The sequence below is a fragment of the Phycomyces blakesleeanus genome, assembly GCF_001638985.1.
Source record: "Phycomyces blakesleeanus NRRL 1555(-) unplaced genomic scaffold PHYBLscaffold_4, whole genome shotgun sequence".
Taxonomy (NCBI): Eukaryota; Fungi; Mucoromycota; class Mucoromycetes; order Mucorales; family Phycomycetaceae; genus Phycomyces; species Phycomyces blakesleeanus.
The window spans coordinates 1,480,598-1,496,015 of record NW_017265137.1 but is presented as its reverse complement, the minus strand read 5'-3'; the positions used below and the strand labels follow the sequence as shown (position 1 = coordinate 1,496,015).

Sequence of the window (15,418 nt, the reverse complement as noted above, 5' to 3'; positions counted from 1 at the left end):
ATTACTTGTCTTATACTTTATTCTTCACTTTTTCTTTAGTCAAGAAAAAGAAAGAAAGTTAAAGGAGTAGGGGCAAACTGAACAAAACTAACAATAATAATAAAAGTGTGTTTTAGGGGTTCCATTATAGTCCTTTCTTCAATCGAGATTTTTGAGTGCGTTCATACTCAACCGCTTCTTCCACACTACGTCGAATGGCGCGTGTGTCAAGCTTGTCTTGAAGGCGCCTATGGAAACTCTTGGGCTTATTCTGTCGGACATCCACAAGCGCACTCTTGTGATCTCGTTTCCTTTTCTTGTGTCCACTCTCGATTTTCTCTTGACCTGTCTGTACCATCACTTCTCCTTCAATGTCCTCCCAAAATTCTTTACTCGTCCCACTCTGTGGTACTTGTAGTACTTGTACTTTAGGCGCCTCGGCTGGATCCAACGGCTGTCCAATTGAATCTCGCGACACAATCTTCCCGTGGAAAGGACAAATGACAAGGTCGCGTCTAGGGCACAGTCCTCCATTGTGAAGAGGAGCTCCGCAAGCCTAAACACCGTAGATAAGAACAGACTGGGATGAATTATATGTACATTAATAATAGTAATAATACTAATAGTAGTAGTAGTAGTAGTAGTCAATACATACTCTGAGTGGCTCAGATGATTCTTGGTAGTATCTTGGTCGTTTGCGAAGTTCATCCAATAGACTGGCAGGCAATTCATTTACACCTTCTCCAGTACCCATAAACCGATGATTTTTCTCTAATGATTCATGTAAATATATATTTATAATATTTTCTTTTTTGTTGGAATAATAATAAAAATTGATTGGTTCTACTCACCAAGACCGCTGGTATTGAATTGGACGTGCGTCTTGTCCCAATAGTAAAGGTCTTCTCCCCACTATTTTTTTTTTTAAAAAAAAGGGTATTCACTCAGCCTCAATCATGCTCTTTTGATTCACGCAAAGACCAGTACGCACGGAAGTATATATATATATATATATATGTATGTATATATGCCTTTTATTTATTTATGTATTAAAAGCTTACCTCCACAACAGGGGCCTTTTTTAACAATTCTATACACAAACACATATAAATATAAATATATATATATATTATATTGTATTTCCAAAAAAATGTCAATGTCCGTTCGTTGTATCTAGAAGCAACCAGCTGTCTTTACCTTGTCTTGTTGAATCTTCCTTTTGTTTTCCTTTTTCCCTATACAGAAATTAGATCCAAATCCAAGTATTAGATGATTTCTTCTTTAAAGTAAAAGTATAAATAAATAAAAGTATTGGCTTACTTGTATCCCGTGGGACCAGTCAGGGTTTTATGTGGGCTCACAAAAGCCCCACGATAAGTGATATCCTCACTCATTCCTGGTTCATATGCCAGTGGAAATATCCGCTGAGCAGGCGGAAGTACTCTACTGTCCACAGTCAAGGGATTCTTTTCAACATCCAAACCTTGCTTTGGAACATCAATTTCTTCAAAACGTTCATCTCCAAATTCTTCATCTTCATCTTCATCTTCATTTTGATTCCTTTGCTGGTTTTTCTTAGGCTTGATTTTAGTCTTGTTTTTTAGAGCTTTTTCAGGATCTTCGAATTCTGGAATTGTGATACCCAACAGCCGACATTTTCTTAAAGCTTCTGTCATATCGACCTTGACGTCAATCAACTGTTTCAGCAAAGATTCCTTTTCTTTTTTATTCTATAAAGCATATTAGTATATATTGTATATATAAAAGAGAGAGAAAGGGTACTTGCACTATATTCTGATTTACTTAGTACTTTGATCCAGTCATTCAATTGCTTTGCATGCTTTTTCTCGATCAATTTCAGACCTTGTCTCAATTGCTCATAAACAATTGTGTTTTCGGGTGTCTCATGGATATCTTCCATGACCGAACTTTCGGAAAGGTCAATCGTGATTTTGTAGCGTGAAGATCCCAAACCATGCGACAATATACGCTATTTTTGTAAAAAAAAAAAGAAAAGTCATATAATTACGCAACATATACACACACAGTACGCGTACAAATCACGTACATGTATATATTTACAAACACAAACATAAGTATAGGAACAGGCACATATGTAAACACACAGACACAGAGACGTATATATATATATATTTAATAATGAAAGAATAAAGTAAATAAATAAAAGGTAGTGGTATAGAGATGTTTATTCAAAGCTCTATACTTTAATAGATAAATTTACACCCACACCTGCACAAACATCCGCAGAACAACACAGGTATATATATGTATATTTACCTCTCGATAGGATCCGTCAGGCACTTTTAAAGAGTCTAGATCTCCTTTAATCAAAGCATCAAAATCCAATTCATCTTCTGAATTCTTCGGCACGAGTATCAAGAAACAGCTGTCCATGGTTATGATATTCTCCTGGATGATCTTTAGATAATCGTCTACTTCGGTCTTTATTTGATCCACTCGTCGTTCCTGGATAGCTTTCATTCGACTCTGGACATTTGCCTTGTTCTGGTCTCGGGTACGAGTGTATGACAACGATGACGACGCCGATGCTGATGCCGATGCCGATGACGATAGCGATAAAGCTGCAAGCGAACCACTGGAATTTTCGTCCAATAGGTTGCGGTACTCCAAGAAATGGTAGCCATTCGCAATCTGTCTCTGGACTCGACCATACTTTTGGTTCCAGCTTTTGACCAAACTGATCGCTAATCTCCGAAGTTGGTCTTGAACAGGAGGAGGCAACGGCTGGCGGTTTATACCCACCGTCAGTCTCAGAAATGATTGGAATTCATTGGCGACCAGTATACGGAAACGATGTGAGCGGAAAAAGAGAACCTCAATCAATTGAACACAGGAGTATCGAATCTAGTCAGGTATTTATATTCAAGTAAACATAACATATTCATATATACAGATAGATAAATAGACAGACAGACAAGAGAGATGTGTATATATTATTAAAATTAAAGAAATCAATGTTAAAGAAGTAAAATTTGTGTGTATATGCATACTGCGGATCTTGATTTTTTTCTTTTTTTTTTCTTTTTTCTTCTTTGCTGTTAATACCTGAGATTGTTTTTTTTGTAATTGATTCCAAATGATGTAGAATGCAACATCGACATTGGCATTCGATTGTTTGCACAGCTTTTTGATTAACTAGAGCAAATTCATGATAGTAATAATAATGATAAATAAGAAGAAAAGACAAAGACAAAGACAAAGACATATTCCTATATTCTTATATATATATATATATATATTGCTGATAATATTTCTCATTCCTATTATTAAAGAAATATATAAAAAGAAACCTTTAGAATCTGAGGATCCAATTCCCATTCTCCAGTCTCTGTAATCTGCTTAATTAGTCTTTCCAATGTTTCTTCAATTTGGTCGTTCATTGTAAGAATCTACAAGTTCAAAAGTAGTTTTTTTTTATACATATTTTTTATCATTTTATTTTTGTCTTTATAAATTGTAAATAAATTAAATTATATAATATTATGTGATTATTACTTTAATACCACAAAGTAAAATCAATAGTGATAATAATCAAGTGGAAAGTAAAAAAGAAAAAGAAAACATTGAGACAGTTGGTAACAATAAATTTCTATTAGCCTTTATTGGAAAAAATTGTTTTCATTTTTATTAAAATAATAATATAAATATATACAAGTAATTATGTAGAGTTAAGGATCTATATGCTATTTATTCTTTTCTGATTTTATGCACTGACACTCAAAAGGTCTAATAGTATCAAACACCATTTAATTCTTTTCTTTTCTTACCTTGACTTGACTTGACTTGACTTGACTTGGTTTAAGTTGTGTGCTTTAACGAGTTGGTTTGGTACAAACAGACATGGCAATAACGATAACATTACGTTATGGGGAAGTACCTAAATAGCGTGATCGATTCCAGAAATTGAACCCTAAACTAGGCACAAGATACATACACGCAAGGTATATACTTATGTATATAATAATAATAATAATAATAATAATAATAATAATAGTCATACTGGGCAGCTTTATTCATTCTTGTACTCCTTATAATAACAACAGTAATAATAATAATAACCTTCTTCTTTCTTTTAAATTTCACTCTTTTTTTTGTATCCTTTATTACTTTTGTGTATTTTTATATTTATATTTATATATCTGTTAATTTATTTTGATGAGCATAATTAATCACGACCGCTCAAGCCCTTATTGGGAGACACAATATATTCACAGTTCTAGTACAAAACCCTCCAATTATCAACGCTCCAGGCAAAGTTCACCGCCTGTGGATCAATCCTCAGCACACTATTCCCACCACAGACCATCCCCTGCACCGAAAACGTACTACTCTACAGATACTTCCTCAAGAGGCCACCTCCCCAAACGACGCTACTCCCACCGTGCTCCTTCTCGTTCGGCAAGTACTCGACTAGAAAGACAGGACTTGGGACCAGCAACCCAATGGCCAAATACAACCAAACTACAGGATGTTCTTGTGACAGATCACAGTCCTCAATTTCACCCAGCGTACAGAGCACACTACAACCACTATAATCATATATCATCACCACAACCACAACCACAATTACACCAAACCTCACCCCAGGCAATTCCTGTTAGGAGAAGAATAAGTGTTACTAGCAACAGCAGTACTAGTCGGTACAGCAGTGGTCACTCTAGTAGCAATAGCAATAGTCCCAGCAGCATATTTACCAATCACATCAATAATCGCAGTTCTCCACACCGCTATAGTAAACCAGCCGTTCAAAAGTCTGACCCACATATCACTCGTAAACCATTGCCACCACTACTACAAGTACCACAACAACAACCAAACCCCATCTCAGCTTCAATACCCCACAGCCACACACCACCAAACCGTCAGTCATCTGTCTTGAGACGATCTCCCAAGCATGTCGAACCAGATTGGAGAATTGCGGACCAAAAAGGCCAGTACGACCACCTTTTTCTTCGATCACCTCTGTCGGACAGCACCATGTATTCAAAACCCCAACTCTCGGGTCGTGGCGCTCAAGGCAGTCATGTTCGCTTTGAATCAAATACACCACATTACAGCAAGAGTACTCCCTTGTGCACTCAATTTAGTGAGATTAACAGTGTCAGCCATGTACTGAGAAACACCTTAATTACCCCAAGACCACGCGATCAAATGAACCAAATCCCGGTCCAAAAAAGAGCACAAAGACGGCAGTCTTTTTCAAAAGCGATGTCTAAACCTCTTCCAAATCGACCAACACTTAGGCGCTCGGTGTCGTCAGATGCTCAGATCCCAACAGTCAACACTACAGCCATAAACAGACCTGTTGGTACTATTACCAATACAAATGTCAATATTAACACCAATCCTAGCACTAGTATTAGTAGTAGTACTAACAACAGCATCAGTACTACTGCTATTAATAATACTGATATCAATGGAAATTCAAATTCAAATGGAAACGGAAATGAAAATGCCAATGCCAATTTTAATGGCAACGTTAATTTCAATACAACCACTCCATCGCAAAAAGAAATCATAAACTCCCTATTAGATAATGAAAGGGTACCAGAGCCAGATTCTCCGGTCCGTCCTCCAAATTTTTGGAATCCGAGACAAGAAGGTCAGGGCTTGTCTACGCAGAAATTGAGCCACCAGTGGCGATCGCTGTGGAAACCACGACGGACATTATTGGAACAGACCTCCGAAGATCAGTTTACCCACGACCGCCTGCAGAGTCTCGAGAGAACCAGGACGCCATCGATTCAGCAAGATTCTGGGGTAGTTGATCCATTTTTATTGTTACAGTAAGTAATAAGAGTTTATATATGTATATATACTGTGATCGTAATTCACTTTCTTTCTTATTTATTTGTTTATTTATTTATTTAGAAATACACTGGAAGTGGCTGACACTAGAGAACTCCAGTTTCTTGACACAGAGTTTAATCAGATTGATACTTATGCTACAAATGTCAATCAGCGAGGGCAGATGGTAACTCCTCAACTCTTGGCTCAAAAGTTCTTGGCAAGACCGTACCGTAGGGATCTCCACAAGGTGAGATCGATATTCATCTGGTTGGTCCAGAACATTGCGATCCAAGAAACCGAAACTTGGACAGATGAAACGGCTGAGCAGGTGCTTGCAAAACGCTCATGCACTTCTTCGTTTGGTCTGGCCGCGCTGTTTTGTGAAATGGCAAGAGCAGCTGGAATCAATGATACACAAGTTATATGTGGCTACTGTAGAGGTAATATACATATATATATAAGTATAACATCAACTAACAATTGTTTTTTTTTAATATATATATAAAATCAAAGGTCCTAAAGATACTCTAAAAGATGCTTTTGAAGATGGATATTTGGTCCAGAACCACGCATGGTGTAGTATCAAGGTTGAAGGCGAATATAGAATGGTTGACTGCTGGCTGGCCTCACCAAACCACCCTCTCAATGAGGGTGTCGAATCTCATTGGTTTCTCACAACTCCTCTGTCCATGATCCACACACACCTTCCGTCTGATGACCGGGACCAATACCTTGATCCTCCTCTCTATCTTTCTTCATTCCTTTCCTTACCTCACGTCTGGATTCCCTTTTTCAGCCATCACATTCAGGTGGTCGATTTCGATCCATCGACTCTGACTCTTGTAGACAACCAGACCTACCACCTGACCATCCGCATGGATCCTGACACGGCTTGCTGTGTCCAGGTGGAGTGCCAAGACGGGACCTTGGTGCGTGGGCTTGCGCAACTCGAGCCATCTTCGAACCACCGCACCTACAAAATCAAGGCCGTCTTACCCCTCGACACACACGCTGGCTGGCTACAGGTGTACTGTGGGCCGCGTTCGACATTTGTAGCCGAACAACAGACGAGCCCTTATTCTCTCGCAATGTCCTTTCCACTGAAGCACACCGGAAAGACCCGGGCATTCGAGTTTGTGAAGCTGCACCCAAATCACGAAGAGTTTTTTATTGACGAACCGCAGTGCTACCAGATCTATCCTCGCCAGCCGTACTCGTTTAGAATCATCAAGGATGATTCCAGGCATCCTAAAATGGCAATCAAGAGTCCAACAGGAAAAATTTTCAAGTTGCTCTACACTCCACAGGATCATTCTTATACTGGCAACATTACAGTCACAGAAATCGGCCAATGGACTCTAGTCTGCCTTTACCATCACGCAGAACGTTGGCAGACTGTAGCTAATTGGGAGTGTCGTATTTAAAAAAAACTTAAAGAAGATTAATTAAATCAAATCAAAGATGATAACCATAATAATCACAAAAATAATATCTACCTATTCATTCATTGGTGCTTTAATAATGCTATAAAGTCAAATGGATATTAGAATATCATAACTCTTGAACGTGAATAGATTTTATTTATCTATCTACAGTCAAAGTTCGATAAAGTGATAATAGTTGGAGGGGCATCGTTAAATCTCGGTCAGTATTACCAGCACACTTTTAAATGTATGCCTCAATGAAATACCAAGTTATTGCTGTTATGAGAATAACATTACTTTTGATAATCACTCCATTCCCTTGGAAAATCATCTTGATACTTTCAATCATTGATATAATTTTATTTCAATGAAACTCAACCTGGAATTGAAAATCCTGTCACCTACTGTGTTGAGATTTAGATAATATACATACTTACTTTTTTTGGCTTTATTTTCTGCTTTTTACTTATTGCTTAATATGTTTTTGAAATTTTACTTTGGTTTATTCCCTAATTACTAGTAGGTCTTTTTTGGGTCTACTTATATGAGCAAAATAATAAAATAATTTATTGTACCCTTGAACAAGAAGTGCACAGACCACTTTAGAGTAACCTACAAATCGCCGTTATAGATACTTGTACTCCACTTTGAGTGTTATTGCTACACCGATCAATACCGAACCCTTCCTTACTTCATTACTTTTTTTATTATTTACTTCTTTGCTTCACTTCGCAAAGTTGTTTCTATAAGTACTTTGATTAAATACTATTAGCTGTATATTCTGCCGTAGAACAGTTACACAAACCCAATAAAAGAATATACAGCTATATCACGTTTGCTCTGACGTGGGTATCTAAGACCGACAAAAAGCGCAGTCCTAAACTTAAATCGCAGATGAAAATATTTTCTGTTACATATAGAACCCCTCCAACGCGCGTCGTTTGTTTTCTCCTTGAGCAACAACAGTCCCGGTTTCATAGTGAGGCGTCTCTTGCGACCGTTGCAGGGAGATTCTTCCATGCTACAAGCATCGGAAAGTGAAAGTTGTTACTCGCCAGCTCAGTTAATTCTGAGAAGTCGTGGGGCATGGTCTCTTTTCATTTTTGGAAGGACTACTGTGTACATCGCATCGCCAATGTGGAATCATGATGCTGGGGGGAGGGAGGTCTAACCTGTGGTGAGATGTGCTGGCTCTTCACTGCTAACCTGACTGAACTCTTTAACGGCTGACGGTGAAGCTACTGGTAGTCGAATGAGCTGGACCTTATCACCTAGTGGTAAGTTCTCTGGCGAGTTCGCACCCACATTACTCGGTGACGAGATGTGGGGCTGGATGAACGGGTGCTTTCCGTTGGTTTGCCACCATTCCAGCACCTCCTTCGCTACCAAGTCAGGTTTACGTCCTGAAGGAGATTGAGCCGCGTAATGCGGGGACAAAGAACTTGGTGTCATGCTTTTTATTCTTTTACTCATGTAAAAGAACATTAAGTGAAATTCAATCAAATAGAATAAAATAGCTTCTTTATGTATATCTTTAAATAAATAAATAAAGTCTTTTTTAACTAGTATCGTCTCCAATAAAAAAAACACGCTTTTAAACTTTTTTTTTTTACTTGATTGAAGAAGTTAATGTTGTAATTAGGAGGGCTCATTTATAAGAAAAAATTAATCTAATTGAAAAAATTTGAAAAGAAATAAAATAATATTTTTATGTTTTGACGTGGTATCGAGAACCGTGGTTAACTTTAGAGGCTGTTACTGTCTATAGAGTATATAATGATTAGGTTGTAGTAGTCTTTAAGAAAGCCGATGTCGTGAATTGTATATTATTGAATTTGGCTAATCTCATGGAAATTTTAAAGAGAATGTATTGGAATGAGAGAAAGAGAGAAATACAAGAAAAAAGAGAAATGAGAGATGAGGAATAAAGAAATGTGTGTTAGAAAGAGAGGCAGAAAAGGTGTAGTATGGGTTGAATACACAAGTAGGGTCCTCATTGTATTTACACAGACTGTACCCCAAAAAAAGCTCAATTTGGATGTATTTATGAAACAAGCATTATTATCCCCCAAACCTTTTTGTACTTTGAATATCAATGAATGCTTAGTACCTTGAAATCGTTATTACATACACACATGCGCAATTATATGCACAGTGCAAAATATGATTTGAATTCCAATAAGAAAAGTAGACAAGTATTGATAAGTTACCAAACATAACCTTTAACATTATGTATAATAATAACTCACCAAAAATCTACAAACAGCTTTTATATTGCAATCCTTAAAGGTGAGTTGACAGAAGTTAAGGTATATCAAATAGCCAAGACGTAGATATTATAAATGGACACATTTCCATATTGACTTCCATAAAGTAGAGTGAGACCTTGATGCGTACTGGGCATTACAGCCGATTTATTGGTATAGATTGCTTGTATGTCATTTTTTTGCTTAACTAATGTTTAAAAGATACTATGGTTTTGCCATTTCAACATCGTCAATTTTCTTTAAGCCACTACAAAAATGTATTTATTTTCCCCCTTAATTTTGAAGAGATTGGAAAAGTTATATCCTATCAATAAAAGGCAAACCATTAATCTAGGTTGATAGAAAAAGCTCTTATGTATATTGTCATATATGAGTTAATGAATAAAAGGGCTTTCAAGAAGTATTTCAGCCAACTTAAAAACCATCTCATTTCGGTAATATTTACTGAAAGTGGAACTATACTCTGTGGAACTTACAGAACTGTTAAAGGTAGTAATAATACAGTTTTTACTTGAAATTGAGGTAAGTCAGGATTATTGAATAAATATCAAGAAAAACGCAAAGCCAGAAATAGTGTACATTATTTTAAGCTATTTTTAATAATATGTACACATGCATAAATTATCCAGCAGCTACAGCATTTTTTTTGGCTGACTTCACTAGTCATTGAAGAACGTATTGCTGAACTCATGAGCGAACAACAGCCAAAAGACAAAATTGACAATATTGATACTTTTCAAGACAGTTTTTCTAGCTTAACCCGGCTTTCGGCTTATACCAATAAAAAAACACATCAAACTAAAGACACATTGATATTTATCAATACAATGGATGTTATATGGTAAGTTTTATGGTAATTTATCTGTTCTATCAACGTAAACACAATGTTTCTCCACAAGCTGTTGTAAAAGAAGAGCAAACTTGCAATTAAAAGTTTCTTGCTTCTCCATAAACAGTTCTTGCTTATCCAAAAGCAGTTCTTGCATCTCCAAAATGTTAAGAACCTTTTTGTTCATGGGCGTGTCAAAATGACCATCGTTTCCATAGTTAGAGGCGGTCACACTACCCTCATCTTCATCTTCCTCGTCCTCGTCATAATCCTCGTCTACATCCTCATTTTCTACAGTATCCCCGTGCTGTTCCGAAGAGGTTTTCGTTGTACTGTCCGTCTTGGATCCTTTTGTGCCATATAGAGCCATATGCATCAGCTCATCTCCTCGGCGTTTATCCGACTTTTTCTTGGCAAGTCCTCTTTTTTCGTCAAGCATCTTTCTATCTTTATATGCATCTTCCTTTAAAATATGTATAAAGTTAATTTTTATATTATTACTTTTTATTTTGTAGACATAAAGCACTGACTTCTCTCATAGCTTGATAAGTGGCTCTTCCAAGTGCTGTTTTCAGCATAGGGGTTGCCTGAAGATGTCTTTCATCCTGTGGCAGGTCCATTACTTTCTGGTACTTGCTGAAAAGCTCTTTTTTTTTTGTTCCGAATACACGTCTCATTCAGTGGGTTCAGGTCATCACTTTTGACAGCATTAACAGCAACGATAATATTCTGCCATGCTGCCGTCGTGTTATAATGGGGCTGAGAATAGGAGTGATACTTGTTGTACGCCAGCATCAAGGTCAGCTCTCTCTTATAATTCCACCTTCCTCGATGCACAGCTTTAGATAATATGTTGTTATCAAGTGAACACAATTAGTTTCTTTTTCCTTTTTTGAAAGTTCCTCAGATTTGAGGATTTTTTTTACAAGATTATATCTCATGAGACTGGCATTACTTTGCTTCTTTGTGGGGTTGTTACTTTCGGAAGACGTGGCACGTTTCATGGTTAGGTAGGTTTTTGAAAAACTGTAAAAATTCACTTGAAGTTAGGAGGGATGAAGAATAAGAGACGAGCCAATATGTGACAAAATAAAAATAAAATAAAGGAAGATTAAGGTAATTTTTTATTATTATTATTTTCTTATGTGCTTTTTTATATTAGTAATCTATATACAATATTTACTATAAATTAAAAGAGAAAAGAAAAGATGTGAATGATGAAATTTCTTATGCAAGATATTGAAGATAAATCCTGCGAAAGAAGTACGCTATATTTTGCATGATAGCATGGTCGAGTGGGACCCAAAGCTACACACACTATGTCAAATGTAAAGAAAATAAGTCTTCATATATTTGTAATCATTCTTTCAATAAAATTAGCTTATCGAGGCTTACTATATTGAGTAAGTATACATAAGAAACTCCAAACCATCTTATGCTTTGTTTTGAGGGAGGGGATAAACTCAATTTTTAATATTTTTTTTCACTTAATGGCATCCATAAAGCAAAGTGTGTCACATTCATTGGAAATTAATTAACGGTTCAACATAATTTGTTGCAAAAATTTGAAATTCTCCTTAGACAACATCTTGTCTATTGGCCTTTTTAAATATATCAATATCTCTATGAATATTTGTCTGATAATATTCAAAAAAGTACTTACTGAGTTCAATTAACGTCTTAAATAATCTTACTTGATAAGACAGAAAAACAAATTAATTGTTTTTGAGGTGTACGTCCTCAGAGAAAATTAGCATCAAATTTGGACGTTTTGTTGTAAATAGCCTAGATCTCATTAGTCAATGTTTTTTTTAAATGAAAAAACTAGACGCTTTGATTAATATTTAAGCAATTAATATCAAGACAGTGTTTGATTTTTTTTTATTTAAATGTGCTTTACCAGGTTACCTATGCTTAGATATATAGGCTAAATTAGTGAATTGGAGAGGATTTTGCTCTTGATTTATTTGGCAGAATGGACAGATTACGATAACCGCTGATATAGGTTTGTATATTATCACTAAAAAAAAGAGACAAGGGTATTAATTTTAATGCTCGGTATACTTATTGAGATCTAATCTTGCCTCTCCAACTACTATTACTATATCGAACTTTGACTATAGATTACTTATAGCCTGTGAAACATTTCTACCAAAGAGCTTTTGCTAATCTTTGTAGGCGAATAAAACCAATCCAATATGATCATATGTAAAAGAAAAAATTGATCTTTTTTAAAAGTAATAATATCATAACTTATAACCTAGGCTCTATGTATACCTGTTATAGCTGTATTACAATCTTGGGTATATTAACGTATAATCCATATCATTTTCGAAGATGAAAACCATCTCGACTTAAACAACTGACTTTATCAAAAAGGATATTCTTTATTTCGAAAAGATAAGTATGCTGAGCAGAATGCAAAGTTAAAAGACAAGTCACGTAATGAGAGCTTACATTTTTCACTGCTTAAAATTGCTACTCTTTTTGTCAAATTAAAGTCGTTACACATTTTAACAGCTTAAAGTTGTTACATATATCGCCTTTTTCTTAGGTATTCTAACTCCGTGGACTCCATATAGAACACCAAAAAGGGCCCTTGTCAAGGACTGCTGATTCTTTATACATATTTTTTCGTTATATTTTTTATTTTCTTTTATTATACATATATTCTCTCTATCAATTAAATACATATAGATATATATATTCATATTTATATTCATATTCCTGTATATATTTATCTCTCTCTAAAGAATTACTCTTATTATCGTTGTTATTACCGTTATTATTAGTGTTATTATTATTTAATAAAGAGTGTGTACAAGTTCTCCATGTCATGGCTCAAACGACTGGGCTGGGATCAGCAACTCACTCCCCAGTACAAACGAATTCTCTATCGCTCTCTCACAGCCCGCCAAAATGTACCTTTACGCACAACAACACCCTGGCTCTACAAAAACAGCACCTCGATTCCAAAACACAGCCTTCCCAAGCGCCTTTTACACACCTCAAATAAATCAGCATCGATTCCTCGAATTCCTATACCGCACCGACCCACAAAAGAAGAGCTTTTGGCTCAAGCGAGAGGATTCCTAGAACGTCTCAAAGTACGAATAAAATATCCGCTCATGAGACAGATGCGTCCATGGACACTCAACGACGCCACTGCTTTATTCTCCTGGCTGTTCCTTGGCCACACCGTTTGGTTGTTGGTCGGAACCACCAGTTTCTTTAGTCTTATCCTCTGGACTGCGAACTCTCTTCAATTCCAAGGTTAGTTTTATTTTCCTGTTTTTCTCTCTCTTTCTTTCTTTATTCCTCTTCTTCTTTTTCTTCTTCTTCTTCTTAAATTATTGACATGGAGATCTCGGTCATTCTATCGTCACATTGTGTCCTTAACCCAGTAATGGTTAGAATGGATCGCATATCGTATTGGCCAGTATCTGACATACGCTACTGGTGCTACGGTTGTATTTGAATCCGCAATTGTACCTAATTGGAAAGACGGCAAGATTCGATTCAACAATGTCCGCATTTACCGCATGCCCCGATCCGAAAAAGAGAAATTCGAACGACAGGCAGCATTAATTAGCTTGGGACAGGATGAAGATGTCACTCGCCGGTCAAGTGTAACAGACGATCCCTTGTGCGGAGTAAAACTCGATGACGATGAAAAGGACAATGAGGTGTTGACGAAGTGGATGTGGTTTGACATTACTCTTGAACGCGTCGAAGTTAAATTGAGTTTGTTACGCTGGGTAGATGGAAAAGGATTGGTAGAGAGTGCGGATGTCAAGGGTGTCAGAGGTGTCATTGACCGTCGACATGTGCGATGGGATCCCTCTGTTCCATGGGACCCTGTCTCTGCACGCCACAAATACACTCCGGGTGATTTTGAACTTGAAAAGCTTACGATTGAAGACCTATTGGTGACAGTCTATCAACCAAGAGGATTCAGACCCTATCCAATCTCTATTTTTCAAGCTCAATTGGATCGGTTCCGTAAACAATGGTATGTATATATCTTGGTAAAACTGGTTTTCTTTTATTCATGTATTTTAATCTTATTTTGGAAAAAAATAACAATAAAAATAAAAGGCTGTTCTATGACATGCTGTGTGCAACTACTATTGTAGGATCCTTTGACAAGTGTCTGTTTAGTGTACACACACCTCAGCTGGAAAAAAGTGTTTTGCAGCAAGCAGGCCACATTGATGCCAAGCAAACAGATTTTAGAAGCCATGATATTTACCATTACTACCCGTTTAAAAAGCCTGATCCTAATGGTGTAGTTGTTGGTGGAGAAAACGAAAGATTTGGTGTGATGACAGATGATGATATGAAGAAGCAAGGATACAAACGAAAGGTTGGTTTTTTTATTTCTTCTGTATTATATATATATATAATTGAATGGTAACCTTTAATTGTATATTTAGTCTCGTTTGAGGATTGATGGTGTGAATATCGACCACATGAATCGAGGACTCACTGGTCCTCCTGGCTGGATAACTTCAGGAAAACTTGACATTAGTGCCGATATCTATATTCCCCAAGAGGCTTCTGATGCAGATTCGAGTGAATTACTCCGCCAATTGGTATATGAACTCACTGACAAAATAGAGCTTCCTCAGCCTGTAATGCTGGGTACTGGAAATGGAGACGATCTTCTTGTTGTCGGTGGAGGACACAAGAATCATGTCAGCACCCCAGATGTCCGAAAAAAGTTTATCATGGACATCGATTTCCGTTTCAAAGAAACCAAGGCTTCAGTACCTCTGCAGGCACCTGAACTTAGTTATCTCAGCAACGCTATGGTTCGACCGGTCGTGGCTTACATTAACCGTACAAAGACCATGGTTCCAATCAAATGCCGTGTAGTTATGGACCTCTCCAACTTTGATGGAGCCTGGTCAGCCTATGACTCTACTTTAATTGATCATATGAGTGAGCAACTTGGCAAAGGCTTTGTTGATCTCACAATGGATCAGCAAGAACGAAATCGACGTTTGAAACGTATCGGGTTCTGGAGTTTACGTGAAATGATTCGTAATGTATTGAATATACATGACTTGATGCGAGGCACTTCG

The 15,418-nt window shown here is 36.8% G+C and overlaps 3 protein-coding genes across 3 annotated transcripts; 1 reads left to right on the top strand and 2 right to left on the bottom strand.

The window, feature by feature from the left end:
* Nucleotides 1-124: 124 nt before the first annotated feature.
* PHYBLDRAFT_60800 (hypothetical protein) lies at nt 125-3,401 on the bottom strand (the record flags this gene model as incomplete). The annotated part of the gene is made up of 10 exons (XM_018440700.1): nt 125-535; nt 635-750; nt 831-891; nt 1,041-1,069; nt 1,177-1,214; nt 1,300-1,699; nt 1,783-1,969; nt 2,278-2,865; nt 3,067-3,156; nt 3,312-3,401. The coding sequence occupies 10 exons, from the start codon at nt 3,399-3,401 to the stop codon at nt 125-127; spliced, it is 2,010 nt and encodes a 669-aa protein (XP_018295710.1).
* A 6,949-nt stretch (nt 3,402-10,350) lies between these two features.
* Nucleotides 10,351-11,335, bottom strand: PHYBLDRAFT_60797 (hypothetical protein; the record flags this gene model as incomplete). The annotated part of the gene is made up of 4 exons (XM_018440699.1): nt 10,351-10,794; nt 10,862-10,953; nt 11,000-11,170; nt 11,287-11,335. The coding sequence occupies 4 exons, from the start codon at nt 11,333-11,335 to the stop codon at nt 10,351-10,353; spliced, it is 756 nt and encodes a 251-aa protein (XP_018295709.1).
* A 2,037-nt stretch (nt 11,336-13,372) lies between these two features.
* Nucleotides 13,373-15,388, top strand: PHYBLDRAFT_97977 (hypothetical protein; the record flags this gene model as incomplete). Its single annotated transcript, XM_018444038.1, has 5 exons — nt 13,373-13,604; nt 13,746-14,343; nt 14,430-14,518; nt 14,636-14,697; nt 14,768-15,388. Coding segments are annotated over 5 exons (1,602 nt in total), but the record flags the coding sequence as incomplete, so codon positions are not given.
* Between the last annotated feature and the right edge of the window lie 30 nt (nt 15,389-15,418).